Consider the following 24273-nt stretch of genomic DNA (forward strand, 5'->3'; position numbering starts at 1 on the left):
TGGATGAGACAGCATCCACTGAGACCAGAGAAGCACAGCAAACTGCTTCCTGCAGGCCAGCACATGGCTGTGCTTCATCAGTTCAGGTCTCGTGCCATCCAGCTGGTAGCTGCTGCTGTTGTCTGGAGGACATGCAAGCAAAATGCTGACAAATCAGCTGATATCTTTGTTTCCCTATCCCTGTATTTTCTATGTATGATGGAAGGTCACTGGGAGGTAGCACAGCTTCTCTTCTGAGATGCGTGGTGGTGGCTGGTTAGATAATCAGTGTGAGGAAGGAGGGGGCGGAGAAGATTGAATATCCATGGACAAACAGAAGATGGTTCTCAGCTGTTTCAGAGCACAGCGTCAGCTTGGTGGGTTTCTTGTATGATTTTTGTCCTGTTTTATAAATGATCAGGAATGTAGAACAAGGAGAAAAGAAATACAGCCAAATATCTCTTCTGTCCATACACGCACTTGGGGGTTTTACTGTAATTTCTGTGTTCTCTATGGGATCTAACTAAGCAAAAAAAAAGTCACAAATCACAAACTCCAGGGAGAATGTGTGTAGGGATGAGCAGCAGGCTGTGTGCTGCTCTGTCTGTGCCTGGAAAAATCATCAGTGACACCAGTGGCTGGTGTGGGAAGAGAGCATTTTGTTCTGAGCAGCGCTGAGAAGCGGAGCTGTGAGGTTGCTGACTTGGAGCCTGTCAGCAACGTTGGGATGGGTCAGGAGGTGGAGTTGCTGACCAGAAACTTGTCCTTTGTGGCTACCTGGAACTGTCATCACTTGGACCATTTCTCTTGTTATTTACATGTCTTCATAACCATCTGGTGTATTTATACACTGATGAATACATATCTATTTTAGAGAATTACGAACGCTGAGAAATAAGCAGGAAACACTTTAAACAACACAAACACCAGAGATTGTCCTACCTCAGTAACCAGTGGTGCAGAAACTGTCTCTGAGAGATAAAGGAGGGGTGTCCATAGGCTGTGAGCTTCTAACTGGTGCTGTGAAGGGAAGGGAGAGGAACTGGCTCTGCTGTAGTTCCTCACGCTGTGGAGGAAGGGAGCCCTGTGCTCTACTAAGAACGTTCTTATCTGAGGCTGTGTTGAAGGCTTTCTTCTGAGATTTTTAGGAATCCTGCAGAAGAACAGATTTTGTTCTGTTAGTTGCTTGTTTTATCCTTGAAAAATGCCTCAAAAAGCAAACAATTTTCAGATAACAGCGGAGATGTTGGAGGTGTGACCCTGCAGCTGTATCAGAACTACTGATGGTTAAATTCTTGGAGTGTTGGAGTGCTGCTTTGTTTTGTATTCTTCCAGTGATGAGTTAGGTGACCTTGGGCATGCTTTTCCATTTGTGCGTGTTTTCTATCTAAAATCAGTCTAAGATTTTAACTCCTTGCAAAACTGTTTGGATTCTTGCACTGCCTGGCTGTGTTACTGCATTTTTTTTTTATTTTTTTTTTATTTTTTTTTTGAGCTACTGAAATTAAAAAAAAAAACAAAAAAAAAACAACCACAAAACCAAAAACACAAAAACATCTTTGCTTGAGGCATGCATAAAATCAACCATTTTTTCCCTGCTGTAGCAGTCTGGACGTGAAAATCTCAAGGTGTTGTCTTGTTGTCTTGTTCCTTACCATCAAAACATGAAAATGCAACCCCAAATGCAATGGGAAAGTATGTCTACTGAGATAGACCGGAGGAATCAGCTGCCTGAGTGATTGGGGTCAGGTTTAAAATTGATTCTCTGTTTTTATGGCCAGCAAGAGTGTCAGGTGTGAGGTGCTGGCACACTTTACCTATTACCTATTCCTCTGGGTTGATTTTTGGGTGGCAGATGGTGATCTGACTTGTGGTTTTGAGGGATTTTTAATGCAACTGCAAGGAAAATTAAGCTTTGCACTGGAAAAAGTTCCAGCAAGTGTGTTTGGACGAGTAACAGAGGATTGGTGCTCTGAGATAGTATGCTTTCAGTAAGTTTGATGCTAATGGAAACTGAATGAAAAGAGGATGTTGAGGACAGAAATATTACACACAGAGCTGAAAGGAACTGATACCTAAGGAAAGTTGCTAATGATGACCACAAGGGAGTAACAGATTGTTTCTGATTGTTAGTCTGGTCTTCCTTGCAGATAGCACATAAAAAAGCAACCCCCACCCTGGCAATTCCTGTGTCAGACTGTGGGCTTCCCTGGTATTGACCTGGCTGGGTTCCAGGTATCAGCCCGAAAACCAAACATGACTCATATGGAAGCATCTGTCAAGCCTGAAAATGAATTTGTGTGAAAGGCAGAAAATCATTCTGCTTTAGCATAAAAGGCTGTCCTGCTGTACAGCTTTCTGCAGGCCAGAAGGGAAGGTCTTGCACTTTTTGGAACTCGCTGTCCATCTCTGTGCTCCAGCTGGTAGTTTGATAATAGAGTTTGGTTAGGTTAGGAGGACAGCATGAGCATGATGCAAATTTTGCATGCCAAAAACAACAACAACAGCAAACAAGAGAATTGTTTTGCTTTCATGAAAGTTTGTACTGAAGGTCCTGGAATAGTCTGACATCTTGATACAATAAAAGTAACTGAATTATAGGAAAATGGCACTGGGCTGGGGCTCTCAACCAACCTGACTAACAGACAGCTGTCCTTTGAGAATCTTCCCTCCAAAGGTGGTCCTTTTGGCCTCATTTTTCAGAAATGGGCGTTCATGGGTTTCAATGAACCTGCCAACTTATACATTACTCATTACAGGTGAGTGTTATAAAGAATGTTGACAATTATTCTTCTCATTTGTTTGGCCAAAGCAACTTGAATGATTCTGCTTCATAGCTGGGCTGCTCCATAGAGTAGGCAGCACTGCACACAGAGATGAGCACTGAAACCTAAATCATGTGAAATACAGGGGTACAGAACTCTGTGCACGTCCTCCTTTCTTCTCTGGGACTTTCTTATGGAAATTAATTTCTGCAAACGTTACTGAGATCTGTGTACTTAGCAGTGGAACTGCTGGGTTTCCTGGTTGTAGAGTATTTCTGTTGCCATTCAGTTCAATCTAATTTTATTTAGTTATTCAGAGGAAAGCAGCCTTGGACAGCCAGCAGAATGTTTCCTAGAAGTTTGTTCATCAAGATGGGTGGATTCCTCCTTTGATGGATAGCCAAGCCTTGAGATCCAAGGGACCTGCTGTTGTTTCTGCTGATGCTGACTGCCTGTGGAGTTGGAATAAATTCTGTATCCAGTTTTTCTAGCCATAAAATGGGAACCATTCTAGGCTGGTTTTGAAAACTTTTATTAATAAGTGCATGCAGACTGACTGAAGAATTGTCTAGGTTTTCCATCTTTAATAAAACAATAGCACTGTAAGTAAAATGGACCATTTTTCCACTCTAAAGCTTCCTCTGGCAACTTCCAAGATAGTCCACACCGAGATTTTCCAAATCCCCTTAAAAAAACCAGTGAATTAGGCTGTACTGTACAGTATGGCCTGAACTGTTAGAGACTGATGCCTGCAGGGAATCCTGAGGGTTACTGCGAGGAAAAGCTCCATCAGGACCAGCTTTCCATTTTTATAAGCCCTCCTGTTATTTCATTTGCAGCGCCCATTTCTGACAGGAAGGACACTCAGACCCCAGTGTTCTTTGGTAGGAAATAATTATTGAAAATATATTTTCTTAAAAAACACCTTCACTCTAATTCTGGAAGTTACTGGTAAAGGAATTGATTTTGCTGCTCTGAAGCAATACGTTCTTGGCATGAGCCCCCACTTACTTCAGCATGGAGTCGCTCCTTGTCTTCGGTTTGTATGCATTTGCAGAGCGTTCTGCTGGGCTGTAATTGCAGCCCACTCATGAGCTGCTCTGGCTGACAGCAGAGAGAGGCAGGGCTGGGATCTGTTTGCTTCCTAAGGAAAGCTCCTGGAAAATGTGAAGAAAGAAATGAAAATTGTAGAAATCTGAACACTGCTTATAAAGTCGTCATCTAGGAGAGCAAGCAGAAGTGTGCCTCATCTGAATGTGTGAGACATGAGGGATGCAAGAGCAGTGATTTTTGTCATTGCATTTGTGACAGCAGCTTCACTGCATCTCTTGTGTAAAGCAACTTTTATTTTTATTATTATTTGCTTTTTATTTACTTTTATTTATTATTTTCCAGATTTCCCTCTGTGGGGAGCCTAGGGATCAAGTCAAAATCTCTCTGGGGTTCTTCTGAAAGGAAATGCTGATATTTATTTCAAATATAGCAGGCTTCTCTCAAAGCATTGTACACTAACTGGGAGCCATTACCCACTGGTGCACTAACACAGGTTCTGTTTCATGCATGCTAACTGTCTGCAGCCACAGGAGATACCCAAGTTAACATTTTCTTGGCAGTTCATTGCTGCCTGCCTAACTCTGTCCATGAGCCATTACTTGATACTAAACTTTTCTTGGTTTATTTTCTCGTAATGCAATAAATTGTATTTTGAGGCAGAGTGAAGCAGATGCAAACTCTTGGGATGTATTTCCTGCTCCCATCAAAGCACAGGACCGTTTTATTTGATTTCTGAAGTAGTTTTATTTGGCACTTCTCTCGAAGCAGTGCTTCTAATACTGCATGTCGTCTGCCTGAGAGCGAAACCTGCATAAGAGGTGTGAAACTTGTCTTTATTCTTTGAAGAATGAAGGCTTGTGGGAAATACTGGGGTTCCACTTCACAGATGGAAACCTTTTTATCTGCAGTCGAGGTTCAGGTTAGTCAATTCCATCAGAAGCATCAACTTCACGTTTCACAAATGCTGATTCCCGTATAAATTTGTGAAAACTAAACGCTGAACAAATCCAAACATCCTCTTCTCCGTGTTAGTTTCATCTCTTTGATGTGGTACGTTATTATTAAATCCAGATGGCACAACTCAGCTATCACCACTCGATAAAGCTGCTTTGCTGCAGGCTACTGGCTGCATATGGCTTCAGGTTTGTTTTGTTTTCTGGTACCTCCTCCTTTGGCTTCCAGCATTGTGTCCTCGTGAGCATCTCTCTCCACTGCAACTTCAAAATGCCACGGGTGACTCAGAATTAAATTCTTTTGGGCACCAAGAAAGCATCTGTGCATCTTAAGGCAGGAAAGTATGAGGTAATTATGAGGAAATCCAGCGGGTATGTGCAACCACTGACTGTACAAAAACCCAGATCTGCATAATTTGGAGATTAATCAGGAAGATAGCTTGCATCTGTAATTGCTTGTTCACCCATATAAATACAGTGAATGTATGCTCATTATAAAGCAGTTTATTACAAACATGCAAGCACTGAAGCTCCTTAAGGTAGATCACAGAGTCTGGAGATGCTAAATATTTTTTATTGTAATATGGTTTATGTGTCTGTCCAGGCTTCAAAAAAGCAGCCAACTGATCAGCATGATTATCAACAGAAATGGTACTGCTTTCTTCTCTGTGAGATCAGTTGATGGCTCTATGCTGTGTATGTGTTAAGAATTTTAATGGAGGAATATCTGTAGTTGGTAATAATGCTAGCCAGTAATGTTGTAATTTCTTTATTGAGCAGCTGACAGGTTAGAGCTGCAGGGAAAGCAGGCAAACCTTGCAGGAAGCACTGAGGATAAACAGCAACTGCCACTTGCTGGCTGTGGTCTGTCAGACAGCAGCACAGCACCCGATGTTCCCTTTGCCTCTGTGCTGCAAAACACTCCTTGAACAGACCGTGGTGGCACACAGAAGCTGCTGTGAGTGCTGACTGTGTCTTGTCCGTTAAGTGATTTGCTTTCCATGTGCTCAGTGAGTGCTATTTGCGAATGTGAAATCATGCAGAAAGTAAGCTGTGGGATAAAAAAGTGACCTAAGCCCTTCTACTGACTCAGCCAGGAGGAAATTGTTTTGGCACCTCTGTCACAGGGTTGCCATCCAAGGTCATACCTGCCCAGCTGGACTTCTGCATGATAAACAGCAGGCACTTACTGCTTGCTTCGTGCTTTCCCCTTGATGAGACTTTGATCTCTTTGTAGATCTTTGGATATTACCTGTTTAACGTAGGAACAAGTTGGCTTCTGTCAACACAGGACTGATATGTAACTGCATCCTGTGTCTATTTTAGAACTGAAGCTGAAGAAGAGAGATGTTGCTCATACTGAAGTGTGGAGGAGATAGCAGGCAGTCTCCTCTCCCTCCCACTCCCAGCCCTGCAGGCTCGTGGGACTTCAGGAATATAGATATAATTATTTTATTCTGCTCCTGGCTTGGATTGGGGAAATGGAGGGTTGAAAATGTATGGATTTATGTCCATAGGAGTTGAGCTACTGAATTCTCAGCAGTCTGCTTACTAAGAGAGGCAGAGTAGTTGTTCTTGCTGGCAACTCAGCTATAATAAAGAAAAAAAAAAATCTATTTCCTGATCCTGGCAGGATTTCTCTCTTGCATAAGCATATCTCCAAGGAATAGTGGATCTGCTTTTTGTTTTATTTGCAAGAAGTTGTTATTTTTACCATGGTTTGTAAATCTTGGTATTGCGAAACACATCTTCATCACTGTGGCAACATCAGCTGCTTCTGTAGAAGACTGATAAGTTAAAGATATAATATTCTCTGTAAGACTGAGGAAATTTGCTTCTCATGTGGCTTTTTTAAAAGAGTAGTATTTCAGTTGAAGAGGTTCTAGATCTAACAGTAAGAAAGAGTTTTCTTTTTATGCCAATGTTGCCTCAGTTGCTGTAGGTTTTCTCACATGTGTCCTCAGTTGCTCTTTTGTTGAGCTTTGGCATTCGTGGGTTTTCTGCTGTGGTTGACAGAGGTTTCTGACTTGCAGAGTCCCAACAGAAATCCTTGTTCCGTCTGTGTTGTTTCATGTTTCCAGTCACTGTTAAAAGTATGAATGGCTGCAGCCTGTATACTAAAGAACACTATAGGCTGAGGTCTTATGTTTATAAAAGAAGGAACAAAATTTGACCAATCCTTTTCAGCTCTTAAACTCATGCCAGGTATCTCAGCTTTGCTCTCTCAGATGAAAAGACACTTTTTAACACTTTTTTTTTTTTTTAGGGTCTGTAGACTGAGTTACTGGGGGGGGAGAAAAAATGAAGAGTACTGCCAGGCCTTGGAGTGCAGTGTCAAAGCAAGGAAGTCATGGGGTTGACAGAGGAAAGTCACTTTCCACCACTTCATCAGGGATGAAGACATCCAAGTCCTCGACTTCACTCGCCTTCGAATCTCGGCTCAGCAAGGTACTAAATCCAGCTGGGGCTGTGCAAGCATTTCTGCCTTGTTTTTTGCACCTCTAAGAGATACTGCTGAAGAGACTAGTCCAGAAATTTGGTATGATTGATTTGCATATATGTTAAATGCAGATGGTTTTCTTCCTAATTGCAGCTAATATTTTCACACTGTTGAACACCTGCAAATGCAAGATCATCAGTTTACATAGGTCACTCCGAAAGTAATGCCTCTGATTTATTTCCATGGAAACTGGCAGGTACGAAGCACAATAGCACTACTTGACAGAGCAAATTCTCAGCTACAAAATACAATTTGTCAGCATAGTCACCACCATTAGCTATGAACCAGTGAAGAACGTGAATCTGAATGCCACACTTGTTCAAAAACAGAAATAAAAAAGTCTGCTCCAGTGAAGGGGATCCATTGGCCATGTCATCACTGCTGAAATGCCTCACTGTTCTCACATCTACTGTTTGGTCTCCATCATCATTCAGCAAGCACTGATGAATGCCACAGATGCAGTTTTTTCTGCATGGAGGTATTAGGCACCTTTGCCTCATGTGCACTGCATGTCAGTGTTTTGTCAGACTGCCTCTCTGCTGCCATCTGTTGCACGGCAACAAAGTTCAGTCAGTCCTGGTGGAAAAGTTCAGCCTCTACTGCTATGCCACCAACATCTGCTGTGAACATCATGGTCCAACATCATAAAATAGGAGGCACTGCTTTCAGAGCATCCCTCTGGTATATTTGAAAAAAAGAGAGTTAGGAAAAGCTAACAGTTGCTGTTGTAAAGGAGGATTCATTGACTAAGTTATGTAGAGAGGTTGCTGAGGTCTCTAAATTGTCAGAAAGTTCAAATTATTCCTTTCTGCTTCTAAGGGGGAGCTGAAAAAACTTCTGGCAGAAGGTGAAACATTGTTTGGTTTCCGGAAGCAGATCAGCAGCAGCTTCTGAAACTTGCATGCTCATGGGGTCCAGGAAGCCACAGACTGAGTCAGAGACAAAAAGGAGAAAGAATTGGAGTTGAGAGAGATCTTATTTTGCTTTAAGATTTTACGTTTAGAAACTGTTAACTAGATGAACGTACATCATCATGTGCATTCTTTTTCAACCTGAGCAGTGGTTTTCAGCCTGTGGCTTGTGGACCCCCCCCGTGTCACTAAAAAACCTCTAAGAATTTGGTTTTGATTTGTGAAAACAGCTTAAGTGTCCACAAACTGTGAAGGATAGGAAAATACGCTTCTGAGGAGTCTCTAGCTTTGGTCTTTTAGAATGCTTTACTTTCAAGAGAAATGCATTCAGGTTTTTATCAGAAGTACATAAGCTGTGAGAGGTACAGAAATGGGGAAGCAGCTGACCAAAAGTTCTGAGATGATTTGGTACTTAAGTGTTCTGCTTTAGAGTAAACTTAAAGGCAAATCCCCGTCCCAAGAAAGGCAGCACAGCAACAACAGTTCCTTGCTTTCTCTTGTACAATAAGGCATGTGAATAATATGTAGTGATATCATATACCATTTTAAAAAATATACTGTAAAGTAGCATGTAAGGCAAATAGTTCTTCTTTCATGACATGGAATGTGTCAGCTGGCACTGAAATGCAGAGACCTAAATATTTCAGTAATTGTAAACCAGGGAGGAAATCCAATGGTTGCTGTTCAGGGCAGCATCTGAGAAGCTGGCAATACCCAGTACTCTACTACTGTAGACTTTTTTTCTCCCATCATCTTAGTTACTTGCTAATTTAAACACTTGTTCCTGTTTTTCATCTTTGGTCTTGACATGGTATCGTCCCTTAACCCACTTCTCAAAAATCTAGAATGCAATACAAGTTATATAAAAATAAATTGAAAATAAGATAGGTTTTTTTAGCAATATTTCCACTGGGTTACTTAATGAAAACGGTCCTTTTCTCCCATGAACCTGGCTTTTGAAACGGCTTCATGGGAATAGTCAATTTCTGATACTTCTGCTTGCTCACAAAATCTCCTTATTATAGCTGAAGAGGGCATGCAGCGATGATATGCTTACAAAACCGGGAGTGACAGCAGCTTCTGGAGTTTCTAGGCTGAAGAAGACCATTACAACTGGAGCAATTTCTGAGCTTGCAGAGAGTCGGCTGAAGCCCAGCACAGGTTGGTACAAAGTCTACTTGATGTGAAATGCGCTTGGTTTGCTGAGAACCTGTTTGAGTTTTCCCTCTTTTCACCTTGTAGCACAGTTATAACTTACCTGCTGTAATATTCAGCATACTGAACAGGAACCTGTTGTGCCTTACGGGCTCGTGTTTTGGTGTATCCTGCTTGGTCAGTAACGTGGGGAAAGAAGAAACTGAGCGCTGAGTGGCCACGCGGTGGCACTGGCTGCCTTCTGGTAATTCGGGCTGCCAGGGGAGATGCGCAGCTCGCAGAAGGACGCGGCCATTTGAAAGCTTGTTCTTTACTTACTTAATTTTCACCCTATGTGTATACAGCAATCACTTTTCCTTTAATTGAATGAGCAGAGAAGTTATCAATCTGTCCCTGGGAAACAGTAGAATTGCAGGAACAAAGAGCCAGCGCTACCATCTTGTGTGGAGGTTGTCCTCCTAAGCTACATTGCGGCATGTTCCCTCCCTCTGTGCCATCCCCACCAGCTTGTTCCCATTGACTTCAGATCTAAGCCCATTTCTAAAGGCAGCGACACCATCTGCATACCAAGGCCTTCTGAGCAAATACTTTGTTTTCCCCTAGGAGCTCAGCAAATGCTTTCTTTTGTCTGCTCCCTGGTAGCATTTCCAGGGGAATGTGAGATGTTATTAAATTTGATCATGACCTCGCAATTTGTCACAGCCTCTGCAGGGTTTGGCTGTGAAACGGAACAATGAAAGTAACCAGAAAGAGAATTCTCATTCAAGCTTTTGTTGCTTTTTTTTTTTTTAATATATGCAACCCTGTAGCCCCTAATGGAAATGATGCATCTTAACAACCCAAACACAGATCTTGTTCTGCAGTTAATTGGTGTGTAAATCCTCAGCTTTAAATGTTTAGTTGTATCCACAGCCATTTGAGATTTTCCAGCCAATAAAGAAGCATGATGCTAGCTAAAGATGCTTGAGAGAGGAGTAACAAGGAGAGTAGAGAACCTGTACAGAGAATGCAATACAGGATCCTGAGAATACAGCCAGGGAAACAGCACTGCAGGGAGTTCAGAATGAAATACATGTGTCAGATACAAAAATACTAGCACTGGAATAGAGAGCCTCCTTCTGCATTTGTGTGTAATAACTGGATGGAGGGGAGGGGAACTGAGATTTATGATGATGACTGCTTTAAATACATGATAAAAAGGTTTCAGATAAACACTAAGAATATGTTATCCCTCAAAATTTTCTTTGAGCCCAGAGAGAAAAGCTCAGGTCTTACAGGAGCTACGCACAGCAGTGTGGATGTTGTATGTCTTAATTTTCACAGTGGTTTCATAGTCCAAAAGATTGTTTAGAAATCTGCCTAGATTCTGAGAATATTTGTCACTATCATGGCCACTAAAAGACTAGATATTAGTAAGCAAGGTTACAAGATGTAATTCTAGATGGTTGCACTGTGGAAAAAATACCAGAAGTATATTATAATACAATGTATCATTGCTTAGAGGGAAAAAAAAATCAGTTATGACAGAGGACAGAACATGTTGCTGAGAACATTAAGTAGAAAGAATGCTAAGTTTCAGCTGCTGTCCTTCATTGAAATAGCATCACAAATAACCTCTGATTGTGATCAAGATGACTCTGAAATTCTAGCTGACTGTGGAGCTAAGCCAAGAAATAACGTTCCTGTAGTTGAGAAATGCAGATGTTTGTGTACACAGCCAGCTGCATAAATCTTGAAATTCTGTTCTGAAACCCCTTTCTTTGGCTCCCCTGATTTCCTTCTTCAGTTCTGCGTTTTCCTTTCACTTCTTAAATGCAGACATTATTTCTTTTCCCTGCCTTGTTTGTGCTTTTTATGTTGGGTTTCCTTCGTTATTCAAGGGAGTGCTTTGATTATTTTACAGAAAGGAAATGTGTATTAGTTCCAGGTACATTCGGGTGATGCTCATTTGGTATTTCAGTATTTTGTAGCAGAAAAAAATGTTTCTTTTTGGGGTGTGACTGCCTGGTATTTGTGTCTTAACCTTGAGCAACAGCACATGTTCCAAATGCTGCAGATAATAAATAATTGACACCAAGATTGCGTGTTTAAGTAGGGTTATTTGTATGCTGCCCTTGGTGTGGTTTAGGTTATTCATTCTTGCCTTTTGCTGACATACACTCCCCTTGTCTGCCTTGTTGGAAGCTAACGCAGTAAATTGTAAGTGGCTTAAAGGAAGATGAAGCCAATTGCATGTCTCCAATCTTGCCAAGTGGAGCTGAGCAAATGGAACTGAAGAGGAATTCTGGCTGGGAGTTCTCTGCTGTGATGTTTGGCTTTGCCTCTGCTTGGCAGTTTTAAAACCCCCAAGTAATGGGAACCGACGCACAGAGAAAAGTCTTGGATTCTGCTTCCTCATCCGGTGCTCTGGCTGTCCGTGTTCTGTCCTGAGGTAGCTATTTGCTGTTATGTTAAAAACCAAATTTACAGAGGTCTTGCATTGCTTTTAGTGCTTTAGAAGAAATAGAGCTGGAAAAAAACTGCAGAACAGGAAGAAGAAAATGGGGAGATCACTAATCTTGGAAAATGCTTACTGAAATGAATGCACTTGGAAAGCTATCCAACCTGTAAAGCCGTAAAGTAAATAAATTCTTGTAAAATGTTTAAATATAGAAAATTATTTCATCTTCAGTGTCAGGATTATAGGAAACTAGTGATTGTTCAGATGCTGAACCTTCAAGGTTTATAAAAGAAATAGCCTTAAACTCTGCCATTTCACAGTCGAAGAATTCCAAAGCTGCTTGCATGGCCATTTGCTTTTTGTGAAGAGCTTTGCATGGTAATATTGACATGCAAATAGAGGGTTTGAGGTTCAGAAAGGTGAAGTTGCCTGCTCAGTGGATCCTGGAAGTCATTCCAAATCCTGTTTCTGTTCTCCTACTCCCCACGCATTCTCAATTCGAACACTTTCTGAACATTTCCCTCAAGGCTCCCTACTTTAATCACGTTCGTATGCTTCCTTGCTGTTATTTCAGTGCCGGCAGTTATTATCTGTCAGGTTCAACAACAGAAAAAAAACGTCTTGTGCTTTACAATTTGGACACTGGAAAAGAGAGCCGGGTGTGCGACTCGGCTGTGCTGTGCACATGTAATCTGAAAGCATTTCTCACAGATATATTGATTTCTGTATAAAGCTCTGCCAGCTGGAGTATGAAGTATTGGTTATCCCTGAAATGTGAAGAACGGCTAGCTGTTCTTGTTTTCCCTGTCTGCTTCATTAGCTTATTTCTTTAAACCTAAGTGAAGTCTAAAATTATATATAGAGCTATTGAATTTTACATAGAAATGTAGGAAGTCATCAATACCAGTGTTATAATTGTCCAACTTATTATTTCTAGATAACTTGGATGTTTTACAGCCAGAACAAGAAAAGAGTGTTGCTTTCTGTGCAGGCCTTCAGAGTTGATGAACATCGATAGCTGAAGGCAGTGACAATGCAGAAATATAGGAGAGGAAAACTCAAAAGAAATGAAGAGTTAAAATGATCTCCTAAGCTTCTTGTGTTGGGAATTGAACTGTTTTATGTTCAAATGTTTTGAACATTACCTGTTCAAAGCCCCCTAATCCTAAAAAAAGAACGTTACCAGCACTAGAAATGAAGCTGTACAAAGCATGCTGTTTTAATAATGCCAGCAATTTAAATAGTGAAAGAAAAAGACAAAGAATTTTGGCCTAATTGGTAAAAGCTACGAAAGGAGACAGATCATGGAACAGTTTATTTGGTTTGAGCAATGTACAGCTCCCATAAGGGAAGCCTCAGCTTTTGAGTTTTCTGTCATCCATATTCGTGTGGGGTTGGCAGAGCTCATGTCCCAGTGGATGAATATGGTGCCTGTATATCTTCAATTCCTTCCTAGTTCCAGTTGAGCACTTGCTGTCCTTTTGTCCAACTTAATCTGTTTGCTCATCACTTTCATTTAGTCATGTAAAAAGGGAAAGTCCTGATTTCCCTCACAGGCTTGTTGTGTGTAGCTTTTCTCTGTTGATGGTGATGACGCTTAGTTAATGAGGATAACTTTTCTGAATGAGGATAACTCTTAATAAAAGCTTTAAAAAAAAAATCACTGCAAAATCTGGCAGTTTAATTCTTCTTAAGATGCTAATAGACCCCAATTAAAATAGAAAAAAAGGAAAATGATACCTTTTGAAGGACAGCGTTCTGACCTTGGGGTCCTTTTCCTTCCCTGTACATCCACTTTTGACAGGGTCTGCTTTTTGTGATCTGTCACATCAAACACTACTGCAGGTTTGCAGAGGGTTGCTGTGCTTTGCATTCAGCTTCGTTACTGTCTCGTTTTTGTGAAAGATACAGGCAGGTGTGAGAGGCACTAATGAGATTGGTGTGCTCTGTTCCACGAGACTCCACTAGAAACCAAATGACTGAACTCATCTGGGCTTTCCCAAGAATAATAAATATGCTTTAAATTTTCATCTGGAAGGCTGGTTGCATTTTGCTACCCTTTCCATGTACAAGGGACAGCTCTTGTGTGATGCTTCTTATCAAGAAAAAGAGATTTATTTGTTTTTACTTCGGAAATGATATAGAAAGAAAAGAGTCAAAAAACAAATGATTGTGTTTGAGTGACACCTTGACAAAGAGACAAGAAATACTGCAGAAATTTAGCACACAAAGCAACAAAAATGCTCATCTGCATTTGCACCACAGCTCCACATGTAGCTGGACGTATATATTGACACCCACGTGCACTCGAACATCTGCAGGTAATGTGTTTGTGCGAATGTGAATGAATCTGAACCCTCACATCTCTGACTTAACAAAATGATTTCCCTGGGAATGAAGTAATTCAACTAAATTTCAGCACCATTGAAGATTCTAGCCTTTTTTCTTTTTGTTCAGAGCTGACGTATGATGGCTGACCAGCATCATTATTCTTTTGTTCTGTTGCTGGATGTTTTACATGAGCCTCCTTCTATAGCCAGGAATGGAATGAGAGCAATTCATTACAGTGGCTGTCTGTTGGGATTTCTGTTACCTGATTCTGTTATGGATAACAACTTCTCTGAGAGGCATTCACAGACTGGCTGCAGTCATCTTGCATTATTAAACAAGTAGAAATTAACTTCTGCTGACAATGCTGTCTGCAGAATGTGCCCTTCTCATTTTTGCTGCCATCTTAATGCACTGCACAGCTTGCCTCTGCTGCACTGGGTCTGTATTAAAGCATTCTAATGTTTTGCCTGCAGCTTTCTGTTAGGACAACCTGTGAAACACAGAAGACCCTTTTCTCTCGTGTGTATTCCTGAGAATGACTTTGTTGGCACATGCTTACAGCCCTGGGAGCTGAGCCAGCTAAGAGGATTTGGTGTGCGGTAGGGATACCAAAATGCAGAATCTTAGATGTAATTACTTGATTCATTAAACTGTTGACAGTTAATTGGCTCAAGCTGGCACATATAGGGAAGTTCCATTACAGTTATAAGCAAACTGTGAAGATCAGAAAAGGTTTGCTAGGGATACCTAAACAGATAGGGGGCTTGCTTGGATAGTCTCAGAACAGTGCACTAAACAGACAGCTGTGATCTCTGATTGTTTTCATTTTCAGTCTTTTTTGCTAAAATTGTCCAGCAAAGTCAACGCAACTTTGTGTTGCCTACCTACTGTAGGTTAATTATCAGCTCTCCTTCAGCTAGTTTGAAGAGAAATGATCCCTAACAGTCCCAGGGCCTAAATGTATCACAGCCAGAATGCTTTGGCAGAATGCCATTCTCTTTGCACTTTGAGAATGAGAGGGAGGGAAAGAAAGGAATGTGAAGCGGGCCTGGTCTGACAAGTATGCATATCAGGAGAGGGCTTGGCATTCCTTTTATTATTATTTTTCCACTGTTTGGTTGTTTTTTGTGTTTTTTTTTTCCAGCATCTGTGGCTTGCATTAGACTTCAATACTATAAGGTAAGAGGGAGGGGTTGACAGCTACATGCTGAATGGGTTCACAGGTAGCACTTAGTGCTCAGAAAATCTTCAGCATGAATAGAATAAGCAGAGGACGGTGGTGTGAACACTGGTATTGATGGTCAGCATCCACGTGTAGGACTTGTTTGGTTCAGTCTTGGCCAGCAGGTCCACTCTCTGGAGGTCGTGCTCAGCAGTGCCTTCTCTAGACCTTCTCTTTCTGAAGAGAGTGCCAGTTATCCGGCTGGAAATCTGAGAGCATTCTGCAGCACTTGCAACCTTCTTTTGACCGTGGATTGTAATTTCAAATTTCAAAAGTTATGCTAATTAATCTGCTGTGCAGTGAGCAGGACAGAAGGAGGGCTGTGCCTGGCAGATAAGTCCTTTCACTTGCTATTTGAAAAAGTTGTCTGCTTCACACCTGGAGTAACTCATTCTTATTACTTAGAAAAGGGTGTCTGTGGACTATTGTCTTTTTAGGCAGTCCCACAAGTGAATAGTGCAAAGGGATGAGTCAGGCAGTCTTCGTGCCTATGGAGAAACCAGCTAGTCTACTTTAGAATGATGAAATGGTTTAGTCATTCACCTTTATTACTGAGGAGGAAGGCAAAAAATGTAAAGTATTCAGAAAATAAATAGTAGCCTATGGATTTAGCCAAGAATCTGTCATAATTTCATAGCACTGTACTGTTCTAGAAGTCTTGTGCCAGGTCCTTTCTTCCTCTGTTTGAGCTTCATGCTCCATGAATGCTAATCTCGATATCCATAGGCTCTTCTCAGGCTTAGCTGTTTTTAAAACTTGAATTCTACCTTTTGCTGTGGGTTTGGTCTTGTAGTCTTATGCCTGACTCGCCCTATTGTGGTGGTGGAATTTCTGACTTGTGTTTCACGCTGTCAAAAATAGCAGATTGGTTCTTCCAGTAGTGATACCTGCACAGTGTTCAGATCTTAAGCGTGTTTGCTCTGGCTCAGTGGTTACATTTTGTAGTTACTTCAAGCTCTACCCTCACACTGTACTGGGATTCTGATACCCCTTCCGTATTACTGAAGTAGAGAGCTGGTGTTGAAATGATGAATAGTTAGTGTCAGAATGTATCAGCCCAAGAGATTGTATTGGCTAATGCAGTTCTTCTGAATTCTGTTGATGAAAAGCAGGCGTTGCTCTTTAATCTATAATACAAGAAATTCTCTTTGTGTCAGAGATGTTTCAAGAGCAGTAGGAGGACATTTGTATCTTCTCTTCTGAGGAAACTGATGGACATGTTGAATACCAAAGCTCAAGAGACCATGAGATGGCTTCTAGGAAAAGCGTCATTGATAATGCGTTATTTTTTATGGAACTTACATTGTTTATTCATTAAAGCATTTCATACTTGTCAAGTCATAAAATAGGGGTTTTGTTTATTGTCTTCCAAACCAGACAGATGTATGTAAGCTTTTAGCTTCATCCATGGAGTGAACAATGACAAATTACAGTTGACGACTAACTCCCTGTTACGCTGAAGTCTTAGAAAGAGTTTTTCTGTCTTATGGAACAATCTCTTTTAATTTGAATCAATAGATTCACAATTGGCTATCTTAATTTCTGCATGTTTTATTTTCAGCCTGTTTTGATCTGAAATAACTTTTCAGTGTGTTACTGTATTAATTTGTTTACAACCTCCTTGTTGAAACCGAGGCTTGAAGAAGGTAACTGTGTTAATTGTCCATGCAGAGAATGCAGATTGCTGGAGCTGTTCAGGGTTCTTGTTTCCAGTGTGTGTCATGACTCCATTAGTGAGAAGCATCTTGATTTATTTCAAAGGAAGATCAGCCATCAGCCCATCTGTGAACTGCCACACGCAGCTCTTCTTGCACTACAAGGTGTGGTCAAAAAAAATGTTGATGATAGAGATATGGTATGCAGATCATATTTGTAATCAAATTTACTGGTGTATGACAGAGCTCTGGGGCCAGTCACCCCCTGCTGCCACGGCTCCACATCAGATGTGGCTGCACCGGGACGCAGAAGTCCTGCTTAAGTTTCCAGGGTGATTTCTGTGGAGGAGCTGGTTTCAGGCTTTAGGGGGCTTAATCACAAACGGTGCCTCTCAGCTGCCTGCAATTCGCTGCTGCCGCCTCTGAGTGGCCTCCACTGCTCGTTGAGTCGCTCTTTCTTTCTCTGCGAGCTCTCTTTTTTTCTGCCTCTCTTTCTCCCCTCCTTTTATTCCAGCAGTCAGGCAGCTAATTAACTGCACAGGCCGGCCTTCAGTGCATAATATTGTAATGAGGTAGGAGGGAGAGCCACAGCTGCTCCAGCATGAGCAGCAGGCTCTGTTCCTGGTGCCAGGAACTAGGAAGGAGCTGACTTTTTTTTCCTTTGTAAGTTGACCGGAGCGCAGACGTTACCAGCAGATAAAGGCAGGTCTGTCTCTGAGAGCATGGGGTCCTAGAGGAGCCTGGGGAAGAGCTGGCGGTGACTGAAGATGGGCAACCAGCCTGGGCGAGCGGAGGAGCACGACCAAGGTCTGTACGGCCGGGCGGCTGCCTGCCCAGCCCTGCGCAACGCCGGGGCTGCTGCCTGCAGCTTGCAGGGCTGTAACTGCAGGGGTTGGGGTTTTGTTCTCGGGAGCTTACCTGCAGCGTCCTGCCGATGGAAAATGAGGCTGTTGGCATAGGTAATGCTGACAGCTTTGAGCCAGTGGAATTAGGGCTGTTTACCTCGTAACTTGTAAATGGTATTCATTACAGTTCCATACCTGAGCTCGCAGCATCGTCCTCGGGGGAATTTCTGAAAGAAATCCTTTGGTCAGAACAGAATGCTGACAAAGGAGGGACCTGGGTGCCTGATGGATGTTATTTTGTTTAGTCTGCATGATGCAGCTAAAAAGTTACAAGGCTGATCTAGTGATGTACATACAATTTGTTAGAATCTACAGCCTGGTGTCTTAGCTTTTACTATTGTTTGTGGCCTCCAGCCTGATATTTTCCAGGCCTTAGAATTTAAAATGATGCCTTTGTGGACGGTCTTCCCACCATTGTCTTTCAGAAGTGTAATGCTTTGCATGTTAATCAGTAGCAGCTTTTATAGAAAGCCAGGAGTCAGGTATATCTACTTCCCTTTGTGCCAGATGTCTCTACCGTAAGCTTGGAGATAATAATGATTTGTTCCTGATGCTGAAGTACTGCCCTTTGATTCATTTTGTTTGCTGCCCTAATACCGAATGAGGAAAAACAGTAGGCCCACAGATTTCTGCTGCTAGTTCCTGTTCAGGCTTAGACTGCTCCAACGTACAGAAACCAGCATCAGTTGGATTTCCTGGCGCTGTGTGCCTTATTGTTGTGTGGGATTTCCATTCACAAAATTTAGTTGAAGCTGTTATTGAGTGATCAGTGTTTCTTCGTTGCTTTTGTCTAGATGTGTAGCTATTGTTTTACAAGTGAACCTGTATAGCTGAGCTCTGGGGTTGTGCAGAAGGTGTTGCATTGCTGCTCTAGAATCGATCACAATAGATCAGCTAGTGAGTGCTAGAACAGCAGTGAGGTGTAGTGGAGAACTCTCTAGCAGTATGTTAATCAGCAGGCTAATGAGGAACACAAAAGCTGCCAGTACCCAGTCACCAGAAGAAATGCTGCCCTAAGGGGAACTTCAACTTTGGGCTGGAAAGTACTGCTGTTCCAAACGTGGTCTCTGAAATCATCCCACTGCAAGCTATGGAGGTGTTGCTGAAACCAACCCTGTTACTGTCATTTGAGGAGGGCTGATAAACTGTGGGGCGATGGATAATGGCACGGGTAGCACTGCTAACTTCTGGTCAGAGTTTGGGAAGGCTGGCTATGATTTTTCAGGGCTGATGGCAGAATTTGAACAGCTTATTACTATTAACTTAAATGACGAATGCAGACTCCCCGTGGGTTTAGAAAGCCTCTTTCAACCTTTGTTTACTCTTGTCCTGTGATTTATTTATTTGAAGGGGGAAGGGTTATATTTCTGTAGCATCTATAAATTTTTAAAGCTTTTTAGTTTTTAAATGTAGACCACACTAAGTCTTGTTTTAGTTTGATCTCATGGTTCATAACATATAAACATGACTAAAACCCAGATTTTATACTGAACTGTGTGCTCAAAACGTTGTTTAATTACGAAAAAAACTTTCAGGAACACCAAAGCAGAAGATGAATTGTGAGTACGTATTCCATGTGTGAGATCTCAGATGCTGAAAGTCAGAGGATAACGTAAAGACATCAGCAGTATTTGTGTCCCTTTTAGACAGGGCTCTTTATTGATGTAGTTCATGTTCCAGATTTAACTACAGAAATCAGTTCTTCTGTTTTCCTTGCGATATCCAGTGTCATCTGGTTTGTTTTTCTTCTCAGGAAATCTTGTAGACACTGCATGTTTCATCTTCAGTCTTTCATCCCAGCACTTACTGTGCTGGGTTGCCACAGACAGGTCTTTAAAACTCTTCTTCCTTCTATCGATGCCGTCGGACCACAGAAGTCTTTAAAAGTCTGACTCTGGATGCCTCTGTTATGATGTATATTGTAACCTGGATTAAATGCTTATTTCCAGTTACTTAAGAGAGTAAAAGTGCTTTGGCAGGTTTTCTGTTGAGCGTGGGTACAAGAAGCAGGACCTGGGCACGCACAGCTTTTGGCCTGATGTAGCTACTGTTTTACTACAAAGATCAGCTTTAGTTTAAAACCTATGAATAAAATAATACAGGGCAGAAGCAACGTTCTGGGGGGCTGACTGTGCCTGCTAACAGTCAAGATGCAAGATACACGGGCACAGCAGTGGTAACCCCAAGTTCTGGGTGGGCTGGTCAGTGCTATTGAGAACAGGAAGGAAATTATTGGGCCCAAGCACAGCAGTTTGAAGCGGACAGCTTACTGTGTTGGACTCTGAAAGAAATTTAGCTAGAAAATGTCAGAGAGGTGAAGACAGAGAAAGTGGACATTAGATACATTGCATGCTTTTTTGAAGTAAACCCCTGCTGATGTCTAATGGGTGTATTGGAACCAAAGGTTTACAGGATTGCAACAGTCAAGTATCAATTTAGATGACTCTACACCTTGCTAAGAGTGCAAGAGTGTTTCAACAGGAACCAGGGACAATATACCATCTACAGGTCTTTCCTGACTTCAAACTTTAAACCTACTTTAAACCGTTTTAAAAATAATTTGTAACAACTTTGTTTTGTGGTGTTGTGACCAAAGTTTGCACCATCTTTGCCAAAACTCTCCTGCTTGCAAAGTGGGTAAGTAATAACTATCTCCAAGTGCTCTGCATACTTGAATGTAATGAGCATGTTGAGTTTTTAGAAGGAAAACACCTGTGAAATAGTACCAAAAATAAGTTGTAAAAACAGTAGTGAATATTGCTGCAGTTCATCAGTAGAATTAGTTTTCTGCTTCTGAGACTGGCTGCCTCAAATAGAAGGAACCATTAGGGCACCTGTGAAATAGTTGGAACATTTTATGGGATCTGTGTGGAAGAATACACACCATGCAGTGCAGAAACATTTATTGAGAGAAGCCTTTCAAACATCATTTTCCTTGGAAACAGTGAGGCAGCCAGTGCTTGTGAACAGGAGTGCTAAGATTGTTTGACATTGGTTGACTTGGTGATGGTGAGGTTTTGTTTATCCTCTAAACATCTGCAGGTGATGTGGTGATTAATAATATCTTTGAGAAGAGGTGGAAAAAGTGATTCAAAACATGCAAAAACTTTGAAAGCAGCAGTTGAATGGGAAATGTTAACTTCTCTAGTTGGAACAAGGTAATGAGTGGGGTTATCCAAGGGTTAGACTTTTTTTGGGACTGTGCTTATTTGTAAAACATGCTTACAAGGCTTGGATGAGGCTATCAGATGTCAGTGCACACAGTAAGGCAGTACTGATCTGTTTTCTTGTGCCTGTTTTGTCCTGACCCAGGAGTGGCTTCATTTTATGTTTCAGCGTAGGGGAGTCAGTCCACAAAACATCAGACCCTGTCAAGGTAAAGGGTAGAACTATCATTTCTAGCAATGTCTGATTTTCCTTCTCAGGGAGTACGTTTGGGTCTTTCTCTGGGTGCTCCCTTCAGTCTTTGTCTGCTTCTCTTCCTTTCTTTTAAACATGGGATCCACTCATTTTAGCTGTTCTATGTCAGCACACCATTTCTGCCAAGCAAGAGCTCCAGAGAACAGATGAGTTTAATGATGGTGTGGGGGGAAGGGAGGAAGGCGAGAGGGGCCAGCAGAGCTAATGAATCACATAACAGCTTTCATGGAAACACCGACAGCAAGTCATGTCCTCTTCGAGCCCAGGCAGCGAGCCGTAGACCTTTTGTTCCCAGTGGAGCCAGCAAACCACAGTTTGCTCTCCAGTGGACAGCTTAATTCCTTAGTCACCTCTTCCTCCCACAAGTCACTCTTGCACGAGGGTTTTACAAATGCTTTCATTCTTCAGAGTAGTAACACACTGCTGATTAAACTAGCATTGAAGGAGCTTATTTTCCCCCAGAGAGTAATTTCTACTTGACTTAAGCCTCTCTTCCAAGGCCAGTTAGGGCCAGCTCTGTTGATTAGCTTTGTGATGTGACTCAACTGGAGTGACACCATTAAATCATTTCAGAAATACTGACAAACAGATGTCAAATAGCAGTAGTGTGTTCTGCTCTGTAGGCCAGCGAAACGAGTACAGCCAGGAGACTATGTCACTATTTGGACAGACCTCTTAGAGGAATTTAGTCATGAGTATGAGTAACTAGCTGCCTCTGAAAATATCTGTTTGAGGCAGAGTTAAGTGATAATCAGAGGTCCCCTGATCCCAAGTTGAGAGGCCAGTGAATGCTAAATTTGTGGAAGAGATCAGTAAAGTTCTGCTTAATGCAAGGGCCTTACAACATTTGGCGTAGGCTGGGAGGATGTGCTGAGTGGGAGTACTTTCTCTGGGGGCTGGACTGAAGCTCTTACAGAAAGAACTTCTAGGGCACGGCAGGCAGCAGGATGTGGTTTATGGATTTTGTTTTGTGTTAAATTGTTTTGCTGTTGAAAATTAAAACCATTCTTGGAAAAAAAGCAAAGAACTTCTGCTGCAGTTGAGGAATCTTACTGGGTGAGGTAGTCAGTGGGGGCTTGTCCTGTGACAGAGCTCTGCACACTGCTTCTTCCCAGCTCTGGGGATGTTTTAGAGCCTATGAATAGTAGATCTGGTATAACAGTAAAGGTAAAAGCGAACTTTCATACACATCCATGTCCTCCAAGAAGAATCACATCTCTCTCATTTTTGTTCCTCTGTATGCTCTGGTGCTGTCAAAGAGGATCAGTGGAGGTAGGACTCCACTGAAGAAACGGGTAAAATTCTTACTTGCTTCAGTAAAGTCCTATTTATTAATGTATGGGAAAGGGGTGTTGGGGCAGAGTGCAGTTAGTGGTTTGACATATGGTGCTTATGTTGGCTGACTTTTCCTCCTCCTCCTACTGAACTGTAATCTATCCTTAACACTTAGTTTGCATTTCTTTGCCACGTACTGTAGATAATATTCAGAATAATTTGCTTTACTTTTCAATTTGCAATGATCTAGTCATTGCACATGTAATTTGATGAAAGGCAATTAGTCCTGCTTGAAGAAGTTGATTGCTTTCTATGATCAGTTCCATTTCTAAGCAAAATAATATCTAGAAATACAATGGCTACTTAAAAGCAAACAAACCAAGAATAAAACATGCAAAATCTTTCTGAACAAACTTAATCACTAAGGATGCAGCCCTTCTGCACAGCTTCTGCCTCAGAATGCAGCAGGCATCTCAAATTCAGAGGATTTTCTGCTGTATTTTTAACACCCTAAAGGTCTTCTGCAATTTAAATTACTGCAATTTAAATATAAATTGCAGCATTTGTAACGAAGATGGAGAAATCCTTATAATACTGTGTAATTATGCCCCATGTAATCACTTTTGTAGGGATTGTTTCTACAAGGGTGTGGGTAATGATAAATTTGTTGGCACAAATCAAGTTCTCTGCAAGACAGGGAAGAGAAGACCTTCAAAAGCATATCTGAATGTTTACTTTTATAGACAGAAACACAAACCAAAACAGAGGTAATTCCTCAGAATGGTGCAGAAAAGAGCCAGCTCAGCAGTAAGTTCAATCAGTCACAATTAGCAGCTGGTAACTGGATGAGACAGCTTTCATGAACGCCAGTCATTGCAGGTTGGGTATTCTCCTCTCAGGGAAAGCACGCACTGCACCAACCTGCTGAGTGCAAGAGCCCTGCTGTTTTCCTAGCAGTGACATGATAAAATAGCTGGTAAGCAGCAGCCTGTAGAGAAAATGTTATTTTTACTGTGGGTGAAATTGTCAAAATCCTGTTTTCTCAGAAAACAACAAGACACGCATCTGTTTGATCATAAACACTTTTAATGCTTTTTCTAAGTCTTGTTCCCAAGAATGTATAATGTCAGCAGTGATGCTGGTACTCCAGCACTAGGCAGAGGTGGCACACTGGTGTCACACCCATCTCCACTGGCAAATGTCGTGCTGTGGTAGGAAGTGTGCTCCCAAAAATTGAGGCAGTTTGTGTAAATCTTTAAACAAGTTTGAGCCCTCGTATAACAGAAGGTTGTGTGCCTGGTTTTATCAGGCTAAGGCAACGTGCAAATATGTTGGCTTGTTTGCAGCCTCTTTAAGTGCATGTCAATAGCTTTGTTTAACCCAAGCTGTGTTATCAGTGCTGGGCTTACTGTCCATTTTAAGGAGAGAGACACACAACCCTGCTAATATTTTTCCAGGCTTCTCCTGAGCAGAAGTTGGTGGTGATCAGTCATCTGAAGGGAAGGGACAGCACTCTTTGAGGAGCTGGATGTATTTCCACGATCCTTATCTATTTTTGAGAAATCCTGCTTTTACAAAGCCTTGTTGACTGTGAAGAATGGGCTAATCATGTTAGAGATTGGCCTCTCCCTCCTCCACTCACAATTTCTTTGAGGCTGCTTGACTGCGGAAAATCTTTGACTGATCTTTTAATTAAAAGTGCTTTTTAT

General features: G+C 41.7%; 1 protein-coding gene across 5 annotated transcripts in view; it reads left to right on the forward strand.

The window, feature by feature from the left end:
• SPECC1 (sperm antigen with calponin homology and coiled-coil domains 1) overlaps positions 1-24273 on the forward strand; it is an 82640-nt gene that overhangs the window by 11366 nt on the left and 47001 nt on the right. For 3 of the 5 annotated variants that reach the window (XM_042879666.1, XM_042879670.1, XM_042879667.1), the window contains exons 2-3: positions 7017-7198; positions 9187-9322. In XM_042879666.1, the coding sequence (XP_042735600.1) occupies positions 7052-7198; positions 9187-9322 (283 nt within the window). In that variant the 5' untranslated portion in view covers positions 7017-7051. Of the gene's footprint in view, positions 1-7016; positions 7199-9186; positions 9323-17490; positions 17772-24273 lie in introns of those variants that run through there. The other 2 variants (XM_042879669.1, XM_042879668.1) reach the window with 2 other exon arrangements.

Source organism: Lagopus leucura, unplaced genomic scaffold, assembly GCF_019238085.1.
Source record: "Lagopus leucura isolate 7727_CA_CO unplaced genomic scaffold, USGS_WTPT01 Super-Scaffold_100024, whole genome shotgun sequence".
Lineage (NCBI taxonomy): Eukaryota > Metazoa > Chordata > Aves > Galliformes > Phasianidae > Lagopus > Lagopus leucura.